The 18,541-nt window shown below is 39.1% G+C and overlaps 1 protein-coding gene across 3 annotated transcripts in view; it reads right to left on the reverse strand.

Moving 5' to 3' along the window:
• LOC101171490 (rho guanine nucleotide exchange factor 25-like) overlaps nucleotides 1-18,541 on the reverse strand; it is a 51,976-nt gene that overhangs the window by 22,317 nt on the left and 11,118 nt on the right. The window contains exon 1 of one of the 3 annotated variants that reach the window (XM_011477084.3): nucleotides 16,386-16,863. The exons of the other annotated variants lie outside the window; for them this stretch is intronic. Coding sequence (XP_011475386.2) covers nucleotides 16,386-16,491 — 106 coding nt within the window. The 5' untranslated portion in view covers nucleotides 16,492-16,863. Of the gene's footprint in view, nucleotides 1-16,385; nucleotides 16,864-18,541 lie in introns of those variants that run through there. 3 annotated transcript variants of the gene reach the window in all.

The following is an 18,541-nucleotide window of genomic DNA, read 5'->3' on the forward strand; positions in this document are numbered from 1 at the left end:
GAATCCTGCCCCCACTCTCCCCACATGCTGTCAGTTAAGCGGCATTGATGTCGTTTCACACCTACAAAAGGAAAGCTAAAAAACAGCAAACCCACCCACTCTGTCCCTGTTTGCTGCACTCTCATTGTGTCCCATGGCATTTATCTCCATATCCCCTCTGCAGGAAAACACTTACCCCAGCCTTTTTAGTTAATGCAACTTGACTGTTGTTTAGGTAGTTACAATAATTATCAATTGAAGGCAACTCAGCTGCATTAAGCTGGCCTAGATCTAAGGAGATTTGTTAATAAAGGGCTTTCACCAGTCGCCTACTCACTGTCTGAAAATCCCATAGCCTTCTGGGCTCGGAGGCTCATCCAAAAGAGCTGCACTGTGTAACTTTAGAGCCAAAACAACTATCTGCTGAAAAGTAGTTCCAGATTTTTTCTTAGTGTTGCTCACTCAACTGAAATCTGATCGTATCATTAAGGGCAATGAAAAAAGGATCACTTGGCGGTGTGCACTCCGAATATCTTTCTCCTGAGTAGTTACTTTTGTCTAGCTCAAAATCTTACCTAATTCTCCATTAAAAGACAATGGCATCAGGTGACTTTTAAGCTATTTGTTTAGGATTGAACAGAGGGATTTAAATATAACTGAGTTCTGAGAGTCTAAATCTTGAACTGTCACTACTACAATTTTAGCAGCAAAGAAATACCCAGTGATCATCTGAATCTAATCTTTCACATTCATGTGCTTATAAAAAAATATTTGGTAGGGTTTTCCAGCAAATTCTTTATTAGTTTAGGGTGTTTTATTTATTTTATTTTTTATGAAGAAAAAAAGTGGAAATAATTAAAAGAAAAGAAAAGTACATAAAGAATATGATATAGACAAATGATGTGGATGAATATGCTTCGAATGACAATCCACCAACACATTTCATATTTACTTGATCGATCAGCTGATGAGTGAGAGATGCTGAGCCGACACATCAATATAAAAGCCTTGGCTGTAATGGAGCACACTTGTCCACAGCCCCTCTGTGTCAATCATATAAGCTCTCAGACCAAAGGCAATTTACTCATTACTGGATTCCATCAATAGACAAGTAGACCAGTATGCAAGTGTCCTAAAACTTCCAGGTACACAAAAATTGCACATTAGCAAATTGTTGTAAAGGTACAGAGTGGCTGTTTACTTGAAGTATTATAGTCTTTCCATTTTAGGACGACATCCTGCTGGTCATTCATGTTAAAATATGCTAATTGTTCAGCTGCGTCTTAGAGAAAGTGTCAGTACGGGGAATCCCGGAAGAGTGGGATGGTCCACACTCATCAGGCTCTTTTTTCTCTGGACTCTGCACAGCACCCTGCTTACCATGTTCAACTGTTCTCCCTTTCATCAAAGGAGGGGCCACCATTTCTATTTTAAAAATCAAATCAATCTTTATTTATATTGAACTTTCCACACTGAACGTAACACAAAGTGCTGTACATAATAATAAGTATAAACTAGCAAAGTATTCTTTTCCTTTGAGGATTTTTTGAACCTTCAGGAGTTTTTTCCATCGTTGCCAAAACAATATGGTCCTTGCAGTCCTTGACTACTGTGGGCCATAATAAAAACAAGCAACATTGTATGGCTCGAAGGCATTACCCGCCCTCTCTGTTCCAGCTTTACCCCCTTTTTGTTAACCATGCCCAGATTCCCAATATGTTCATATTGTGTTTCATATCATTTTGGTCAGCTTGAGCCAACAAATCATGTATTACATTTTCACAATATTTCAGTAGAAAATTTGCGAACAACAGTAAAATGCCCCGTTTGCAAGCTTGCCATAATTACGCTGTTCTAAATCAACAACTTCTATATCCAACTTATCCAAGTAGTTTGCCAGTAATGATTGAGGAGTTATGAGGCGATAGATTAGCCTCCCTAAGTGTTTAAAATAGGCGGGCCTAAAGGGGGATTTTTTTTATTCAAGATGGCTACCTCTTCCAAGGGTCAAAGGCCAACAAAACTTTGGTGGTGGTTACAGACATGGGTGCAATGTGTGTGACATTTTGTGAAAAATGCTCGAATTTAAATTTTTCTTTTCCTATGTTGTCGGAAAATTTCACACTTTCCCACAAGATGGCCCCCAAGCTGTAGGTAATGTGGCCATCCCACAATAATTTTAAAACTTCCTTTGGACATCCGTGACATGTGTGTTTTGGTTTCTTTGGTGGAATTTGAAATAAGGTTTTTGTCCATCATAAAAGATTTTGGCTACATTCTTTTTTTGACAGTTTTCCCCACTGTGATGTCATCTTTTTATTAATTTTTTTGTGGGGGCTTCACTATGAAAAAAACTCATTTTCACCGGGTACTAGATGTGAAAAAATTTTGGTGAGTTTTTGAGTACGTGGCAAGAGCCAAATTTTTCTCAAGGGGCGCAGTAAGAGAGAAAGATTGCGCAAACCATCTGGTCCCTGTTGTCCAGGACTGACAAAATGATGCTGGCAATCACTCAATCCGTCCCTGAAATATATCTTTGTCTTTAATCCCAAACTGTTTTTTTTGTGCAATTTGTTTGTCATTTTGTTGTTTTATAAATCTGAAAGCTTTTTTTTGTCCTCTTCATTTTCTTTTCATCATCTTTGCACTCTTCTTTGCTGTGACCCTCTGTTACCCTTTGCATCTGAGAGCACTGCTGCATTTTTTCACTATGAAGCTTAGGGATCAGGACACACAGCTCTCTCCTGCCATGTATAACTTTTCCTTTCTCTCCCACAAAGCTGCTGAGAGCAGCACGAGTTCATCGTACAAAACCAGTGAGAGCAGCAAACAATGATACAGATGAAAAAAAAAAATTTAAATTCCCACTCGGATCTTCTTTTGATCATTCCCAGTGTTTTTTTTTTAATTATGATCAAAAGTATTTTATGGCCAAAATCAAAAAACCTGTGTCATTTTCTAGGACACAGTTTCTGCAGAGCAGCAGTAGGTCATTAGAAATTCACTGAGTCATAGGCTGGACTGTTGTCGCAGAGTAAGCCTGACCTGACTTCCCATCATGCCTTGGTTTATACACTCTCCTGCTAGCTTACATTCCTTAACAACCCCAATCTAACATTACAACAAAAATGGAGAGCAATATCGGAGCTATCCAGATGTACATTTTGGAGCCAGACGAGGAAAACAAAGACGTACATGGATTTATTTTACAAGTGGATGCATCAGAATGAAGTGGAGCAGGGATCTTGTTGCCCGCCGATCGCAGAACTCATATTACAGCTACAAGCTTTTTCCAACTGCAGTTTTTCATCTGTTCCTGATTCACAACAATTTGAAAAAAGAAATACTCAAAAATGCAGATTTAATCTTATTTTCTTACTATATATCCTCAATCATGAGAAAAATGACACAAGAACATGTTAAAAACACCACACTCATTGGAGTGGGTCTTTATGGCAATGTCTCATTTTGAGTTCTTACATTATTTGAAACTCAACATCCAGCCTTTAAAAATCAGAAAAATCATTCAACTTCTTTTGGCAGACAGAAAAGAAGGTTCAGCAGGGGATTTAATTTTTATTTAACCCTTGTGCTATCCTATGACCCCACCCTTACATTGACGTGTTCTCCCTACCATGACAAAGGTGGATAAACGTGGAAAGATTTCATGTAATCCATGGACACCAGTGAAGATCACAAATCATTGAAGAAAAAAGGTGCAGCGCACTGTCTAGTTGGTCTAGATGACCCAACTCCCAATGTTAAAGTGCCCAGGATAGCACAAGGGTTAAAGAAACACGGGAACAATCACACAACTTTTGTGGTTTACATCTGTGTGTTTTTGCATCCAAAAAATAGTACACTACAGTCAGACTAGTGACCAGTGGTTTCCTGTCCTCCTCCTGACCTACTTTATGGAGACACACACATGCACTCGCTGCTGTGATTCCAGGAGCACAGGAGGAAATACGTGGTAGACAGATAAAGTGACACACAAACAAGCTTTCAGGGTCGGTTTCCTGCAGTCAGCACTCACAGCCAGACTCTGGCTTATTTTTCATGACTGTAAAGGATAAAAGCAATGTCGGGTAGCAGGGAAATGTGCCTGAAAGGTGACACTGGCATTAATCCGGGTGTCTGTGGAGGGCCTGTAAAAACTAACATTTAGACACTTTTGTTGAACTTATAAAACAACTTGATTAGATGACACAGTCAAGTCTTCTTCTTGTTAAAACAAAACATTCTGAGTTGAAACTGAGAAATGTGTCATTTTTTCCAGCATCCACTTTGCATTTGAACTGAATTTTGCTTTCTTTAAAAAGAGAAGGCATCATCAGCATCAGCAGCAGCAGGCGGTCTCATGACAGGCACTGCTTTTTCTTCTGCATCCTCGCAGTGACACGTTTTGCGTTTGTGGTTATTGGGCTTAAAAAATCTAGACATTCTTTTAGAACCATTCAGAGAGAGTTCCTGGCACTGTCAGCATGAGTGAGCTGGGGGCTTTCAAACCCACGCCTAAACATAGTCAACAAAAGGAGGCTTTTTGACACTTGTGCTGGTTAGAAACATCTGCATTTTCTGAATATTATTCACATTTTCAACTGAAAACCCTTTTCTACAAATAGGCAGGTTGACAGTGGCCCATTGATGCACTTTCTCCCAGGGATTGGTCCAATGAGGACAACTAATCATCCATGTTTGTGACAATTAGGACTTCTTTTTTAACACCAAAAGCTAAAACATCCTAAATTTGAATCTATTTTTAGAACAAATTCATAAAAACTATTCCCCAAATGTCTGGGTGTTTATCAGTCATCTTTCCTGGCAAAGGCAAATTCCACTTTCACATTTTCTTTAATGTTGCAAGTCTTTCAAATTGGAACCATGAGTGAACTATAACCACAACTTGACACGTTTTTTCCTTTTAAATGAAATGTATTATCTGAAAACAGAATTTAGCCACCAAAATGTAAACATATTTGAAAGTTTAAAAGTGAGTGTTATGGCTGAGTTTTTCATAGCATTTTCAGACCTTGCTTGCTGAATTTCCAAATTTGCACTTTTTTAAAGAAAAGCCAAATAATACATGGGCAAGTTAGAATAATAAGAAAATATTAATAACTTTAAAAATTTTTATTAAGGGTAAGTAAAGAAACAAATTCTGATCTGTAACGATGTTGTAATACTAGAATATTGAATTTTTCTTTCTTTATTCTCCAAACTGATAGAGAATCAACTGGGTAAAAACTAAGTTTCAAGTTTATGACATTAAAAAGTAAACTGCAAAAAAAAATTGCCTAAATCCTATTTAACCAGTGCTAATGAAAACACCCTGACCAGTTTTTTGATCATCCTAGTCTTGTTGGCCAATTTAAAGCAACTTCCTTTAAACTTTTTGTATTTGTATATTTTACTTATGACTGATAGTAGAAACTAGGAGATTTGTTCCAGTGTAAGCTAGAACAATGATACATTTTGATAATAAATGTTTTTTTAATTATTTGCAAAATGGTTTAATGTCAAAAGGAGAAAGGTGTATATGTCAATTAAATTCAGAAAAATATATAAACATTTGGAGAATTAAAGTTACTATAAATTGAAACAAAACATTTGTCTTAAAGACAAAACTAATATTTATAATTTGGTTTACTTATGGAGTTCATCAGTAAATAAAGTGAAAAAATTAAAATATTTCAGTAAAGAAAGGTTTATCCTTGTTATTTTTCTTGTCTATCATACTTTTTTTTGTTTGTTTAGAGTTTTATGTACATATGAAACTTGAAATATAAACATCGAAAATAAACATTTTAACACAAACCTCTTCTGAATTCTGCTGCAAAATAAATTCACGGATCTAATCAAAAAAGGGTACTCATCAGCATTTTTCTTTTTGAAAACATGGAACGTTGTTTTAAGTTTTTAGGTTGAATGTGAATCGAGATCATCATAAAGAGCGTACTCGCGTCACTCCTTTTGTCTCTTTAGCTGTGGGCAGTTCACAGAATGGGTTGATCATCGCCATGATTATGGGGGCACACATCCACAGGAAACAGGGGAAGTGAGAAAAAGGAAAGGCAGACACTCGTGTTCATGTCTAAATAAGGATACCATTAAGTGTGATGCTGCTGAGCGCTAAAAACGGTTGCAATTTGCATTGCAGCAGTCAGAGGTTCTGCACGGAAAGCAGGAGGTAGATCTGTGGAGCCTGCTGGGCTGTAGGGATGTGGAGCCTCTCCTCCTGGCTCCTTTCTGCCTGACAGCTCTGCAACTCCCAGTTCAAGAGTCTTGCCATTTTCCACACATCCCATCCATTCACAAGAGTTAGAGAAACCACACATTTGGTGCTTCTTTCATTCGGATCCGGTGCACTATTTAGTCTTTCACAAAAATCCGCTGGCTTAATGATTCTCTGTCAGACTTGATGGTCTTTCCAGGCACATATTTCTATTCCTTTCTGTGGCTCTGCATTTCTCCCCACTCTCATTGCCATAGCAACTGAACCCAGAAGAAGGGAGAGTGAGGGACAGCCGCATAAAAGATTACCCATCAGAAAAAAATCAACCTACACAATTGGGCATTCACACTAAAAGTCACAAACAAACAAAAAAAAAACATGACACACGAACGCATGAAAAGCAGTATATTAATTAATATTCATTTGCATAAACACAATCATGCAGTAACATGCCAGAAAGTATTGTCAAGTCCTGTGGCTATTTGTAAGACAATGCCATACACACAAAGGATGCCTTTGAAAAGCTAATTCCACACCAAAAAAGGCCCATCTGCATCTGTCAGCCTTTGTCTGTGTCCGATTGTGTCCTTTTAATGTTCCATATGGCCATTCAGAGGGTGTTGAATACACAACATCTTTGCGAGTGCTGCAGAATAACATGTGGGAACTGGTTATCTGTCATTAAAAGGCTGTTACAAAAGTCTGTTTTCATCTTGAGGTGTTAAAAGTGATTTTTAGCAGCTTCTACAATAAAGTAATACCCTGACAAAGCACAAGTGAACAGCTGGATGTTTCGTCTGATCAAATGATTCACCAAGGCAGCTTGTAAACCTTGAGCATTAGATGCAACAGACTAGCTTCAGGCTACCTCTGGATTCAAAGCTGATGTCTGTGGTAACAATCAATGGCACCTGTGGATAAGTGACAATCACTGTGTCATCTGCTGACAGAGGGGAGGAAAAAGAGTCAATTTCATTCATTTAAGTTTAAATGTAAGGGACCATTAAGGAGAAGCTGCTCTTTTGAACCACTCCCAACATCCTTTGATCTGGTCTTTTTTTATGATTATGGTATTTTTAGCCAAAAAACAAAAAATCTGTGTTCTTCTAGGATGTATTTTTTTCTTCGACAGAGCGCTGTAGTTTAGTTGAAATTTGCCTCTAAAGTTGTGGGCTGGACAATTTCCGTGGAGCAACCACGCCCCCCTCCCAGTTGTTCATGCATGCACTCTCTCGCTAGCTTACAGCCCCTCACACGCTCAACCGAACGATAGCAGTGCAACAAAAATGGCGAGCAATATTGGAGCCGTACAGTTTTGAGCCAGATGTCAGCTCAGACGCGGAAAACTAAGAAGTTAATGGGTCTATTTGTCCAAAAGTGGATGCATCAGAATGAAGTAATAATAATATTTGCTACGTAGAAGCATCTTTTTCAAACTTCTTTTTTTCGTCTGCACCTGGTTTTAAATTTTAAATAAAGAAATTATCAGAAATACAATTTTAATCTTCATGTTCCTAAAATAAGTAATCAAAAACACCAAAAACTCAATGTTCATCAGAGTGGGTTTTAGAAATTTTGCTTTTCTGTGCTTCATTTCATGTTTTTAGACATAAATGTCTTGGATCTGTATATATTCATTCTCACTTTAGAGCCTAATAACACTTTTTTAATGCTGTAGCATTTTTACATCACGTTAGAAAAGCTCATTTTCACTTCAGATCGCCTTTTAAATTAAATTCGAAGAATAGATCTAGCTGTTTGTGCTGTTTAAATAGGAGGGTTTAGAACGAATGCCCTGCCGTTCAAACTAAACGTCTGTTTCTACAGGTAATGTGTACTTTTAAGGCTTCCTTTAAGAAAAGTTTTAAGGCATCAGGCTGTGTTCTTATAAGCACTATTTAAACATTACATCAGAAAAAACAATCTCACTGAGACAGATTTTTCTGGATAATCTAAGGTGGAAGTGGCATGCTCAGCTCCATTATGCTGCTTAAGGAACAACAAACCACTCTCAGTGTTGTCACTTTCCATTGTTTGCTTTGCTTTGAGCAATGTTTTGGAAAGTTACTCAGTGAGGCCTCAATCAAGTAAGCTCTGGAGAGAAACCTTAGAGGAGAACGTCCCAAATCAGTCTTTTTCTCTTCACCAGCAGCCTGATGATCCTCCTAAACCATCAGAGCTGAAATCAGTGGATTCCCTGCAGTTACTGGCTTGAAAGTCAGACAGAATCGCAGTGCCGTGAGATTTATGAAACTGCTTTCAGTCACTTCATTTTTAGAACTTGGAGAGTACACTGTTGTCTACTACAGTGAGAACAAACAAATGCATGGTCATCTCTGAGGAGAGCGTTCATAAAGAGAGCCATATGGGCTCAAAGTGGGGGTATAATGAAAGGGGAAGTGGCTCCGCTCCCCCTCTGCGCTGGTGGAGAATTCTTTCTAAAGAAGGTATGGAATGCACTCCTGTGTTTCATAATTTGTTCCCTCATTCTTCTCCTCTGCACGTTTACAAACAGACATCTGAGGAAGACGAGAAGAAAGGGGGGAAAAGTGTGGGAGATGTTAAAGGCGACGTGGATTGGAGCTCTGGAAATATGTAAGGGTCGCACTCTTCAGCGGAGCAAACAGGAAAGAACAATCTACGAAGATGATGGAAATTGTAAAATGTGAGAAAAAAACATGATTAATGACTGGCTGTGTGCTAGACAGACTAAGAAAGAGGGAGCCGGAGGAGAGGAAAAGCAGGGAGGAAGAGAAGGAGAGAAAATGAGAATGCCGCAGGAGAGATCTTAATGCTCCATTTGGTGTTCACATTCCAACCCAGCAGATCATGCAACATTCAGCCTCAAACTCCGTTTTCTCCATCCATCTGGGGGACCAGGAATGGTGGGCTGACCCGACTCAACTCTGTCGTCCTCCTCCCCTCTATAGCTTTTTCTTCTTTTTTTTCCTTTGCGTGTGTCAACGAGAAACAATATGGAAACTGAGGTCCCCAAGTCCAGAAACAGTACAAGTTTGGGTGGGAAGGCACAAGAAGATGAAGAGATGGAGGGTGGGCTGGAGTGCAAAGTTTAAAAATATCCCAGACCGTTCAACACATGGCTGGGCTACAGCAGATCAGCATACCTCCAGTTTCAGCTATTTTTGTTGTTTTTTCCATAATGTCTAAAGTCTGCCTTATAAGCTGAGGACAGAGGAAGTTCTCCCGCTAATACATAAAAAGAAACACCCCTTCTGTCATAGCAGTTTGCTCCAGTAGTGATCAGTTTTCTCACAATAAGTTTGACTTCTTGTCATGATTCATATTCATGCATCATGGAGATCACAGTCAATGCAAACCTCCAAAAGAGATCCTTTTAGATGACTTTTGTAGCAGAACATTGTCTGTAGCACATAATGTTCTCTATGACTGAACGGAAAATTCTCTTTTACTACAAACTAATCAGTCATGTTCTCCACAATGGGTTGCAGCAATCAAAAAATAAATGTATGCTTTGGCCTTATACGCCTAAAGGTATGAAATAAACAAGCAAACAATTTTCAGTTTGATTGTTTTTTTAGGAGTTGGAGAGGTCAGTTTCCCATGCAGCATTTGGTTTCCCCCCTTGCCTTTTACTGTTCAGCCATGTAGATATGTGAGTATGTCAGGGCTGTGGGGGATCTTTGTCCTTACTCACAGCATGTATGAGTCAACACAACCCCCCATTTCACACAAATACTCACACACATGAATTGCACACAAATACTGTACAGATGTAGACAAAAAAAGACAATATGTTTCATGAAAAAGTTTTTCATGATGCTGTGTTATTAGTTCTAATTGCGTTTCCCAAATTTGATCAGTTAAGCAAATTTCTTAAAAACACGACATTTTCTAAAACATTGGTACGTCTCTTGCTGAAGATCCTCCAAATGCCTTCTCCTATCTCTCTCCTCTTGACAACAAAAGGGTGCAAGACTGTAGAGGCTACGAGGGGAAAACAGACCAAAACAGAATTGAGGGACAGTGAACTCGATTCTAAGTTTTATATTTATCTTTTAAGAAAAAATGTTGGTCTGTAATGGCATACAAAAATTAATGCATGGTGCTTTTCAATATAGATTTAAAAAAAGTTGTGATTTAAACTCTCACTCTGATCATTTTTCCAACGATTTTCTTTCAAGTGTTCCCAGTGGTCCTATAATTATGATTTTGCCGTATTTAGCCAAATTGCAAACAACTAAGTCGTTTTCTAGGACGTACTTTCTGCAGAGCGGCTGTAGCTCTTTAGAGAGTTGTCTCAGAGTTGTGGGCAGAACCGTTGGCACGAAATAAGCCCCTACCTGTTTCCCATCTGTTTACACTCTCTCCCCTTACACCCCCAAGCTAACATTACCAGAGCAACAAAAAGGGTGAGCAATATTAGAGCTAACCAGCCGTTTGAGCCAGATGCCAGCTCAGAGGAGGAAAATGAAGATGGACATGGATTTATTTGTCTCCAAGTGGATGTATCGAAATAGAGTGGAGCAGGGAGTTTGTGGCTTGCCGTTGTAGCCTCTATGTCAGAGCTAAAAGCTTTTTCCAATTGCATTTTTTCGTCTGCTCATGATTAGCGAAGATTTGAATGAAGAAATACTCAGAAATGCAACTTTACATCATCATCATGTCCATCATGACAAAAATGCCATCAAAACATGTTAAAGACACCAAAACACAATTTTCATCAGTGCGGGTCTTTAAAGTAAAAGCTCTCCATTCATTTGACATATTGAATATTTACACCATTCACATAGTTCCCATATGCATTCCAAGAATATTAAAGTAATTGTACTAAATTAGTGTGAGGATAAATAGCTGCAGTGTAGGAGTGTAAATAGATCGTGCAGAAAATTGACATTGCAATTGTTGATACCGCGTGTGCTTAGTTGTCATTCTGGCTATTTGTGCACCTTCCTATTTTTGTAACCTGTCATGCTGTTGTAACAGGATGTGCTAGAAGTGAGAGTACAAGCATCTCTGTAGCTACAGGCATCTGTACAGCCCACTGAAATACAGAAAAGGACAATTATAGATAATCTGGCAAATCATTTAAAATATTAAAAATAAACAATAAAGACACATGAATAAAACTAAGTAAAACTTTTCTAACAATTATTTACTTTATTTTAATTTTATTTGTTCAGTTTGTTTCAGTACAATTCAGTAAAAATCAGCCAAAAAAATGATTTACTAAAGGTCATTATAAAAGCTTAGTTCAATCTAGTTTTGCTAAATTTAAATAAATCTAATTGCTACTTGTTTTCTTTTAGTCATTATGATGCAGGTCATTTCCACCCAGTTTAAGTTGTAGCATAAAATATACCAGCTTTTATTGAATGCAGATTAATAAAATATAGCCAACTAATAAAAAAGGAAATAACTTGGCTTAAAATTTTTATGACCAAAATCAATAAAATACTGTAAAAAAAGACAACGTTAAAGAAAATAGGCAAATATTTGACATGTAAAAGCATAGGGAAAAAAACAGTGTGACACTTTAATTATGTAGGTTCATATTGACATATTTTAGTTCTCAAGCAAAGTTGCAAAAATCTCAGGTTAATCAGCTCATAAAATGTACCATGCCTACCATAACTACGCATTAACACATTCAAGTCTGTTAGGATTTTTAAAATAAATTGAACGAGTTTATGCATAGTGTTTTGAACATACTTTCCTTTTCTCATATCCTTCCCAGGATTTTTCTATCTCCTTTTTTCAAAGCTAAATGTGTGAAGCCTTTAAACTTGACCTGTTGCTGTATGTTTAAGCCCATCACAACTTAGAAAATGGTTTGTCAACACTTGACAAAAAAGAAGTACCGAAAACAGTCTGCTCTATTTCTGAAAGTTGAGTCACACTGCACAGTGCACATTCCCAACAGAGAGATGCAGTAAACAGAGTTGAAAGGTCAACTTTATTAGACGAAAACTTCAAGAAGGGTGAGACAAGCAGTGAGACATTTTTAACATTTCCTTTGTCATAGCTAAATGTGTGAAGCCTTTAAACTTGACCTGTTGCTATAATGTTAAAGCCCACCACAACTTAGAAAATGGTTTGCCAACACTTGCTAGGAAACAGGCCCCAGTCATGGCCCATGGGCAGTAAAGGCCCCTACACACCTGGACGAATATTCGCCAGAGTTTTTCGCCACGTTTTTCGCCACGTTTTTTGTGTTCACATCCAGGCGATTTTCGCTGACGATGAGCTGAGTGAACATGCAATTTCATTCCCTGACATTAGATGGCACTTAATGTAAAACAGAAATACTCCTGTACACAAGGTGGCGCCGCGCAACTTTACGCTTCTTAAAGTCGCTTTTCACTCAAAAGAAGAGAGCAAGTATTTACGCGCTTGTCAGAATCATACAAAGAAAACGTGAATATTTCAAGCACCAGTTGCTCCAACTGGTGCTTGGTTCGGGGATATTTTAGAATGTCCGTCATTATTTCTTCGCGGCAGTGTAGACGCTACTTGGCGTCTATCTTCTTCACTGGTATGTGTGCTCAGAAAGGCAGTTTTGTGTTTGAGCGCCCCCAAGTTGTGTTTTACTGTAACTTCAGAAGCTCCAGACACGTGTGCAAAAGCGACATTCTCATTGGTCGAATAGATTTCGATGCGGCGCGTCAAAAAAAAAAAAACGAACCCGAGGCGTTTTTTAAAAAGTGACGCTTTGACGCGTGGCGTTTTTTCGCGTCGGTGTGCACACTCACGTTGGTGCCCTTTGTTTAGTCACGAGGCGTTAAACATCGGCGAAAATCGCGGGCGAAATTCATCCCGGTGTGAACAGGCCTTTAATCTTCTGATGTGCTCTGCAGAGCATGATGAAATGATTGACCATTGTCGCTCGTTTTTCGTTCACTTCACCTATCTTTCTTCCCCCTTCTGTCACAATAGCTACCGTACTTCTGGCTTGGTCAATAATCTCGTCTATCTCTTTAAGCGTTTAATATCACCTAATTCCTCTGCACTATCCTATACTTCACAAATCATTGCTGGCATGATTATCCAAACATCCATTATAATTAATAAAATAAAAACATTTAGTAAAAATGTGAAAAGGTGTGGGAAGATAGACTATAGAAATGTAGAAAAGACAGTTTTGTGCCCATATTTAGGTCATGCAATCTGAGTATCGTCCAGTTGAAAACACTCAGGTTTCAAGGCGTGTTGATTTAGGTGAGCATGTGGAGGGCATGCACACTTTAAGGGTGACATCATGGTTTGGTGTGTGTCATCATCAAGCCTGCAAGTAAAAGGCTTGATGCTTAGGCAGGAAATAAATCATGCAGCACTGATTTCTTCTTGTCTACTGAGTGCCCTGTTTTTCAGAATAAATGAATGATGGTATTTCATCAGAGACAGTGGTCCAGTGCAGTTAAGCAATAAAACAATGACAGAAATGGCCTCAGAACTTTTCTATTCAGAAAAATGTCAGTTTAAAACATTTCTCTAAATGTGTTGGGAGAGGTTTTTAGTTTTGTAGATTGGATTTGCCAGAATCGGGCTCCAATCAACCTTCAGATCATTTGAAGGAACTGAAGACCTTGAGTCTGTGCTCTTTAGCATTTTTAACCATCTTTGCATTGTTTCAGCAAAATAAATCTGTGTAACTTCAGTGACACATTTACAAACAAACAAAAAGTACAGAAAATAGTCAGCTCTGTTTCTGAAAGTTGAATGAGTCACACTGCACAGTGCACATTCCCAACACGGAGATGCAGTAAACAGAGTTGAAAGGTCAACTTTATTAGACGAAAACTTCAAGAAGGGTGAGACAAGCAGTGAGACATTTTTAAAATCCAGAGCAAGAGCTTTTTGTCGCCCACAGGTCAAGTCAAGGTTTAAAATATGTCTTGTCTTTGTGCTGTTTGGAAAAAAATAGATATTATCAAGAGCAGGAATATCACTCGTCTATTTGTAGATTAATGGTTTAAATCTGATGATCAGATAATATTCTGTCATCTGGAGACATTGGGGAGAAGATTGGAGATGAGATAACTTAACTCAGTCAAATTAAAGGATTTAATCATATAATATAATTTTTGTTTTTGGCACAATGCTCAAACAGTATTAGTGATGTCTGTTGAATATTAAGTCTTTTCAGCTGTTATGTAAATATCAGTGATATTGCTCTTATTATCTCTCATATGATGTGACAATATAGTCTATATATGAAGCTACATTCACATCACTCTTTGCAACACACGTTCAAGTGACCACTTTCAATGAAAAGTCAATGTAAATGAGAATAAGGCTTCTGCATTTAAAACTCTCGCGTATATGCTTTGTGACGCCACTTTTTACGATTGTTTTTGGGCACTACATACAAAACCTGTGGCCATTAAACGTGCCATGAGCATTGCCATGAGCCTGATGACATTTGTGTTTGTTCTTTAAAGAAAGATAAACCAAGGCGACTCTCCTGACATGATGGTAATCTACATCCACCATTGCAAGGATGCTAGCAATGAACCAAACTGTTTCCGTTTTTCAATTCGCACCAAGCCTCCTCCAACTGTAGGTGGCGGACATGTGCTAGCAAACAGTTGAAAAAGAAGAGGGCCCTGCCTGCTTGTCCAATGTGAACACCAAAAAAAACGAAGAAACCTCAGGGGTGCCCACATGAAGGAGGGATCCTCCCCCAGGACAGACAGGCGATTTACCAGAACTCATAGAGAAGAATTAACTTATCTAACTCTACAACTACACATTTAAAGTCCAGCAGACGAGCTTCGTCCAGCCAAAGTTGGGGGGACGGAGATAACAGAAAAGACGCGTTTGAGCAAGTGGATGCTTCTGTAACAAACACTACAAAGGTGTCAAAGCTAACAACCAAGACCAGTAAAAATACTACAGAAATACTGTTATAGCTTCTGTTTTTCATATGGCTTCCCATGAACGCATCGCCGACTGATCTTCATCTTGTTCAAACTAATGAAGTAATTTTCATTAGTGAGTATTTTCTATATAATGAGTATTTTCTTTAAAATATGGAAGACCTCATTTTGTCATGTTGGACAATCAAAACGCTTTCTCTGGACTGAAAAGATACTCTGGCAGTTTATTGAGAATTCTTCTATTACAAATATTTAATTCCAATCTCTGACATATAGCATTGTCATGTGAAGATCTACATAACACCGCAAAGAGTGAAGTGGCGGGCTGCCTTACATAACTTATGGAATCTGAGGTAAGCATCCACCGACGCTGACCATTAATAAAAAAAAAAAGCCCCCCCTCTTAAGCACAAAGTCTCAAAGTTTAGCTCCACTCTACTGTACACGCCTTTGATGTAGGCTTGTAAAAAGGGAACAGAAACACAGCGTGGCACCCCCACATAAACTCTGGCAGACTTATTAAATGCTTTGTTTTTGTCTTGGCTTTTGTTCCCCGGAGGCACAAGTTATGCGAGAAGTTTTCAAGACAGCGACAGGAACAAAGTAACTCCAAGAAAAGGTTCATATTGCCAGCAAAGGATTTACAAATTCTCACTTTTCCAGTTCTCAACCCACTGTTTCAGCAAGTCCTGAGTTTAGTATAAACTCTAAACACTCTGTCCATAACTGCAAGTGCTCACCTCACAAGTTGGTGAAACACACAAACCACTCCAATTTTCCTGAACCACAGCCTTCTAATGAACCGTTGGTATTTATGCTGCGCTTCATCACAACAAACAGGTGATGTGGTGCCTGTGTGGGGTTTGGGGATTACTGTCGTATCGTTCCACTCCCACAGTTTTGGGTAAAGTGCTTTATCCCCCACACACACACCACCACCACCACCACCACATGTGTCTTGTCCGTCCACGTGCTGCACATACACTAATGACACACGCTCATCATGACAGAAAGGGTCACTTTCCACACCCTTTCTGGCTTTAAGGGACAGGTGTAGAATGCAAGATATGTTCGCCAACTGTGTCTCACCTGTCTTTTTGTGTGTCACACTCATCTCAGCTGGACTAAAGATCCAGCTTTAGCTCCATATTTCAATGACTGTCATGTTTTCACAGAAAAAGACTATGAAAAAGCAAGAGATGAGTTACTGGAGGTACTCCTGTTCTCAGTTTGATCCAATCCAAACAAAATATAAAAGAATGCTTATAGACAGATACAATTTTTTTTTTTCTGGGTGAATGAGTGGCACTGACCTCTGACTCTGGCATAACAGCAGCCACACTTGACCAGGACTTTACGGAACAAGTGCTGGCAGCCACAGCCTCGGTGGTGGCGATGGTGATGGTGGCCCCCTTTCATGATGATGAACCACGAGCAGACGGGGGCATGGTCCAGCACTGTTTCTTCCTCCCCCGCACCTCTCCTCTGGAGGCTTACAAGTCAAAATTGTAACCCCCCCCCCCTCAAAAAAAAGCAGTCAGCTGATTCTCCTCCTCCTCAGTTGACTGCAAACAGCGTTGAAGCCCACATTTAAGACACAGAAGTCCAGAAAAGCAGCACCCAAGGAAAAGTCCACACCTTTCAACAGCCCAAGATTGATTCCAGACGGTTTTTTGTCAAACTAAGCATGCACAAGACGTGGTGTCTCTTTTTTTTGCCTCTGCTTTCTCTTTGCTGCTGAGCTCTCGCCTCCATGAACCGCCTGGTCAAATGACAGACTGGGAGACTGCTTTGGAGAAAGAGATAGCAAGGGAGAGATAGAACGAGAGAGTAAGGGGAGGGTGAGAAGGGTGGAGTCTGCAGCTCTGGTTCCTGGCTATTCCAGGATAAGGTTCCCACTCCCCTGTTTTTTTTTCTCTTCTTGTCCTCTGCTTCTCTGCCTTTGCTCCTCTCAGCTGTTTTTTTCTGCTCCCCCCTTTACTCCCGTCAGCTCACCCCCCTCCCCATTTAGTCTGTTATCCTCTTTTCTACATGGTTGAGTCTCGTCATGGCATAGGTAAAGCTCGCAGTGGCTCTTAGACATCCAAATCTTTCACCAGAAAATGAAAATAAAAAAGAACGTGCTTCCACAACCCTAGAAATAGCAGCACACTCCATTCTGTAGTGATGCTATTTGCAGAGCACAACCCAAGTTATGCTGAATGTGTCATGCATTTCCTGGTTAAGTGTTGCACTGTCTGAATGTGTTTTTAAACAGTTTAAAAAGTCTGTCTCATGGATTCGTGGATCACTGTGAGCTTTCCTGTCTGGGACTGGCCCAATAAGTTTCCCTTGTGTTTCCATGGAGCAAAGAGGCTGTCTCATATTTCACAATGTTGATGCTGCTGGCGTGGTTGTGTGTGTGGGTGTGTGTGTGTGTGTTCATTGCTGTATGCAACAGTAGCCAAGCAGTCTCATGATTCACTGCAGCACACAGTGGGGCAGTCGAACCAAAAAAGAGCAATAAAGTAGGGGTTAATGCCTGTAAACAAAAGTTTAAACTTGAATTTAAAGACCCACTCCAGTGAAAATTGTGTTTTTGGTGTTTTCAACAATTTCTTTTAGAATTTTTCTCATGATGAAGGACATATGTATGGGAAGTTAAGCCTAAAATTACATTTCTGAGTATTTCTTTATTCAAATCATTGTGAATCAAGCGCAAACAAAATTATTCCATTGGAAAAAAACGGTGTGACGTAGAAGCTATGGCAAGCTTCCTGCTCTGCTCCATTCCAATGCATCCGCTTGTAGACTAATAGATCCATGTGCGTCTTCATTTTCCTCGTCCGTGGTGGCATCTCTCTCAAAACTGCACAGCTGGATAGCTCAAATAGTGCTAGCCATTTTTGTTGCACCACTAATATTAGGTTGCTGGTGTGAGGGGCTGTAAGTCAGTGGGATAGAGCGTAAGCAAAGAGATGATGGGAAATGGAGACAGGCTTATCCGCATCAACAGTCCCACCCAAAATTCAGAGGTGAAATTTTAATGAACTCCTGCCGCTCTGCAGAAACTATGTCCTAGAAAGCAACACAGGATTTTTTATTTTAACTAAAAATGGCATAATTATAAATAAAAGACCACTGGGACAACTTTTAAAATAAATGAAAAGTTGATTGGAGCGGGACTTTAAAGTGAAACTTCAACATGTCAACAAATTCTTTAATTAACGATTTAGGCTTCAGTTTCTGATTTTTATAATTTGTACACTATTTCATTCAATTTAATTAGTCCAATGTCAGTAGCCCAATCTCACAACCCAGTTGTCTGAACGGGCTTCACACCTGTAATTGTACAAAAGCAGTAATGTAGTTCTGAAGGTAGATCGACTAACAGTGTTTTGATTCTAAATTGGAAACTGACCACAAATATTTTTATACAATTAGCTTTCACGTTAACCCCTTAACTTTTAAGCAAACCAAGATAGAGTTC

This window comes from Oryzias latipes, chromosome 7 (assembly GCF_002234675.1).
Source record: "Oryzias latipes chromosome 7, ASM223467v1".
Lineage (NCBI taxonomy): Eukaryota > Metazoa > Chordata > Actinopteri > Beloniformes > Adrianichthyidae > Oryzias > Oryzias latipes.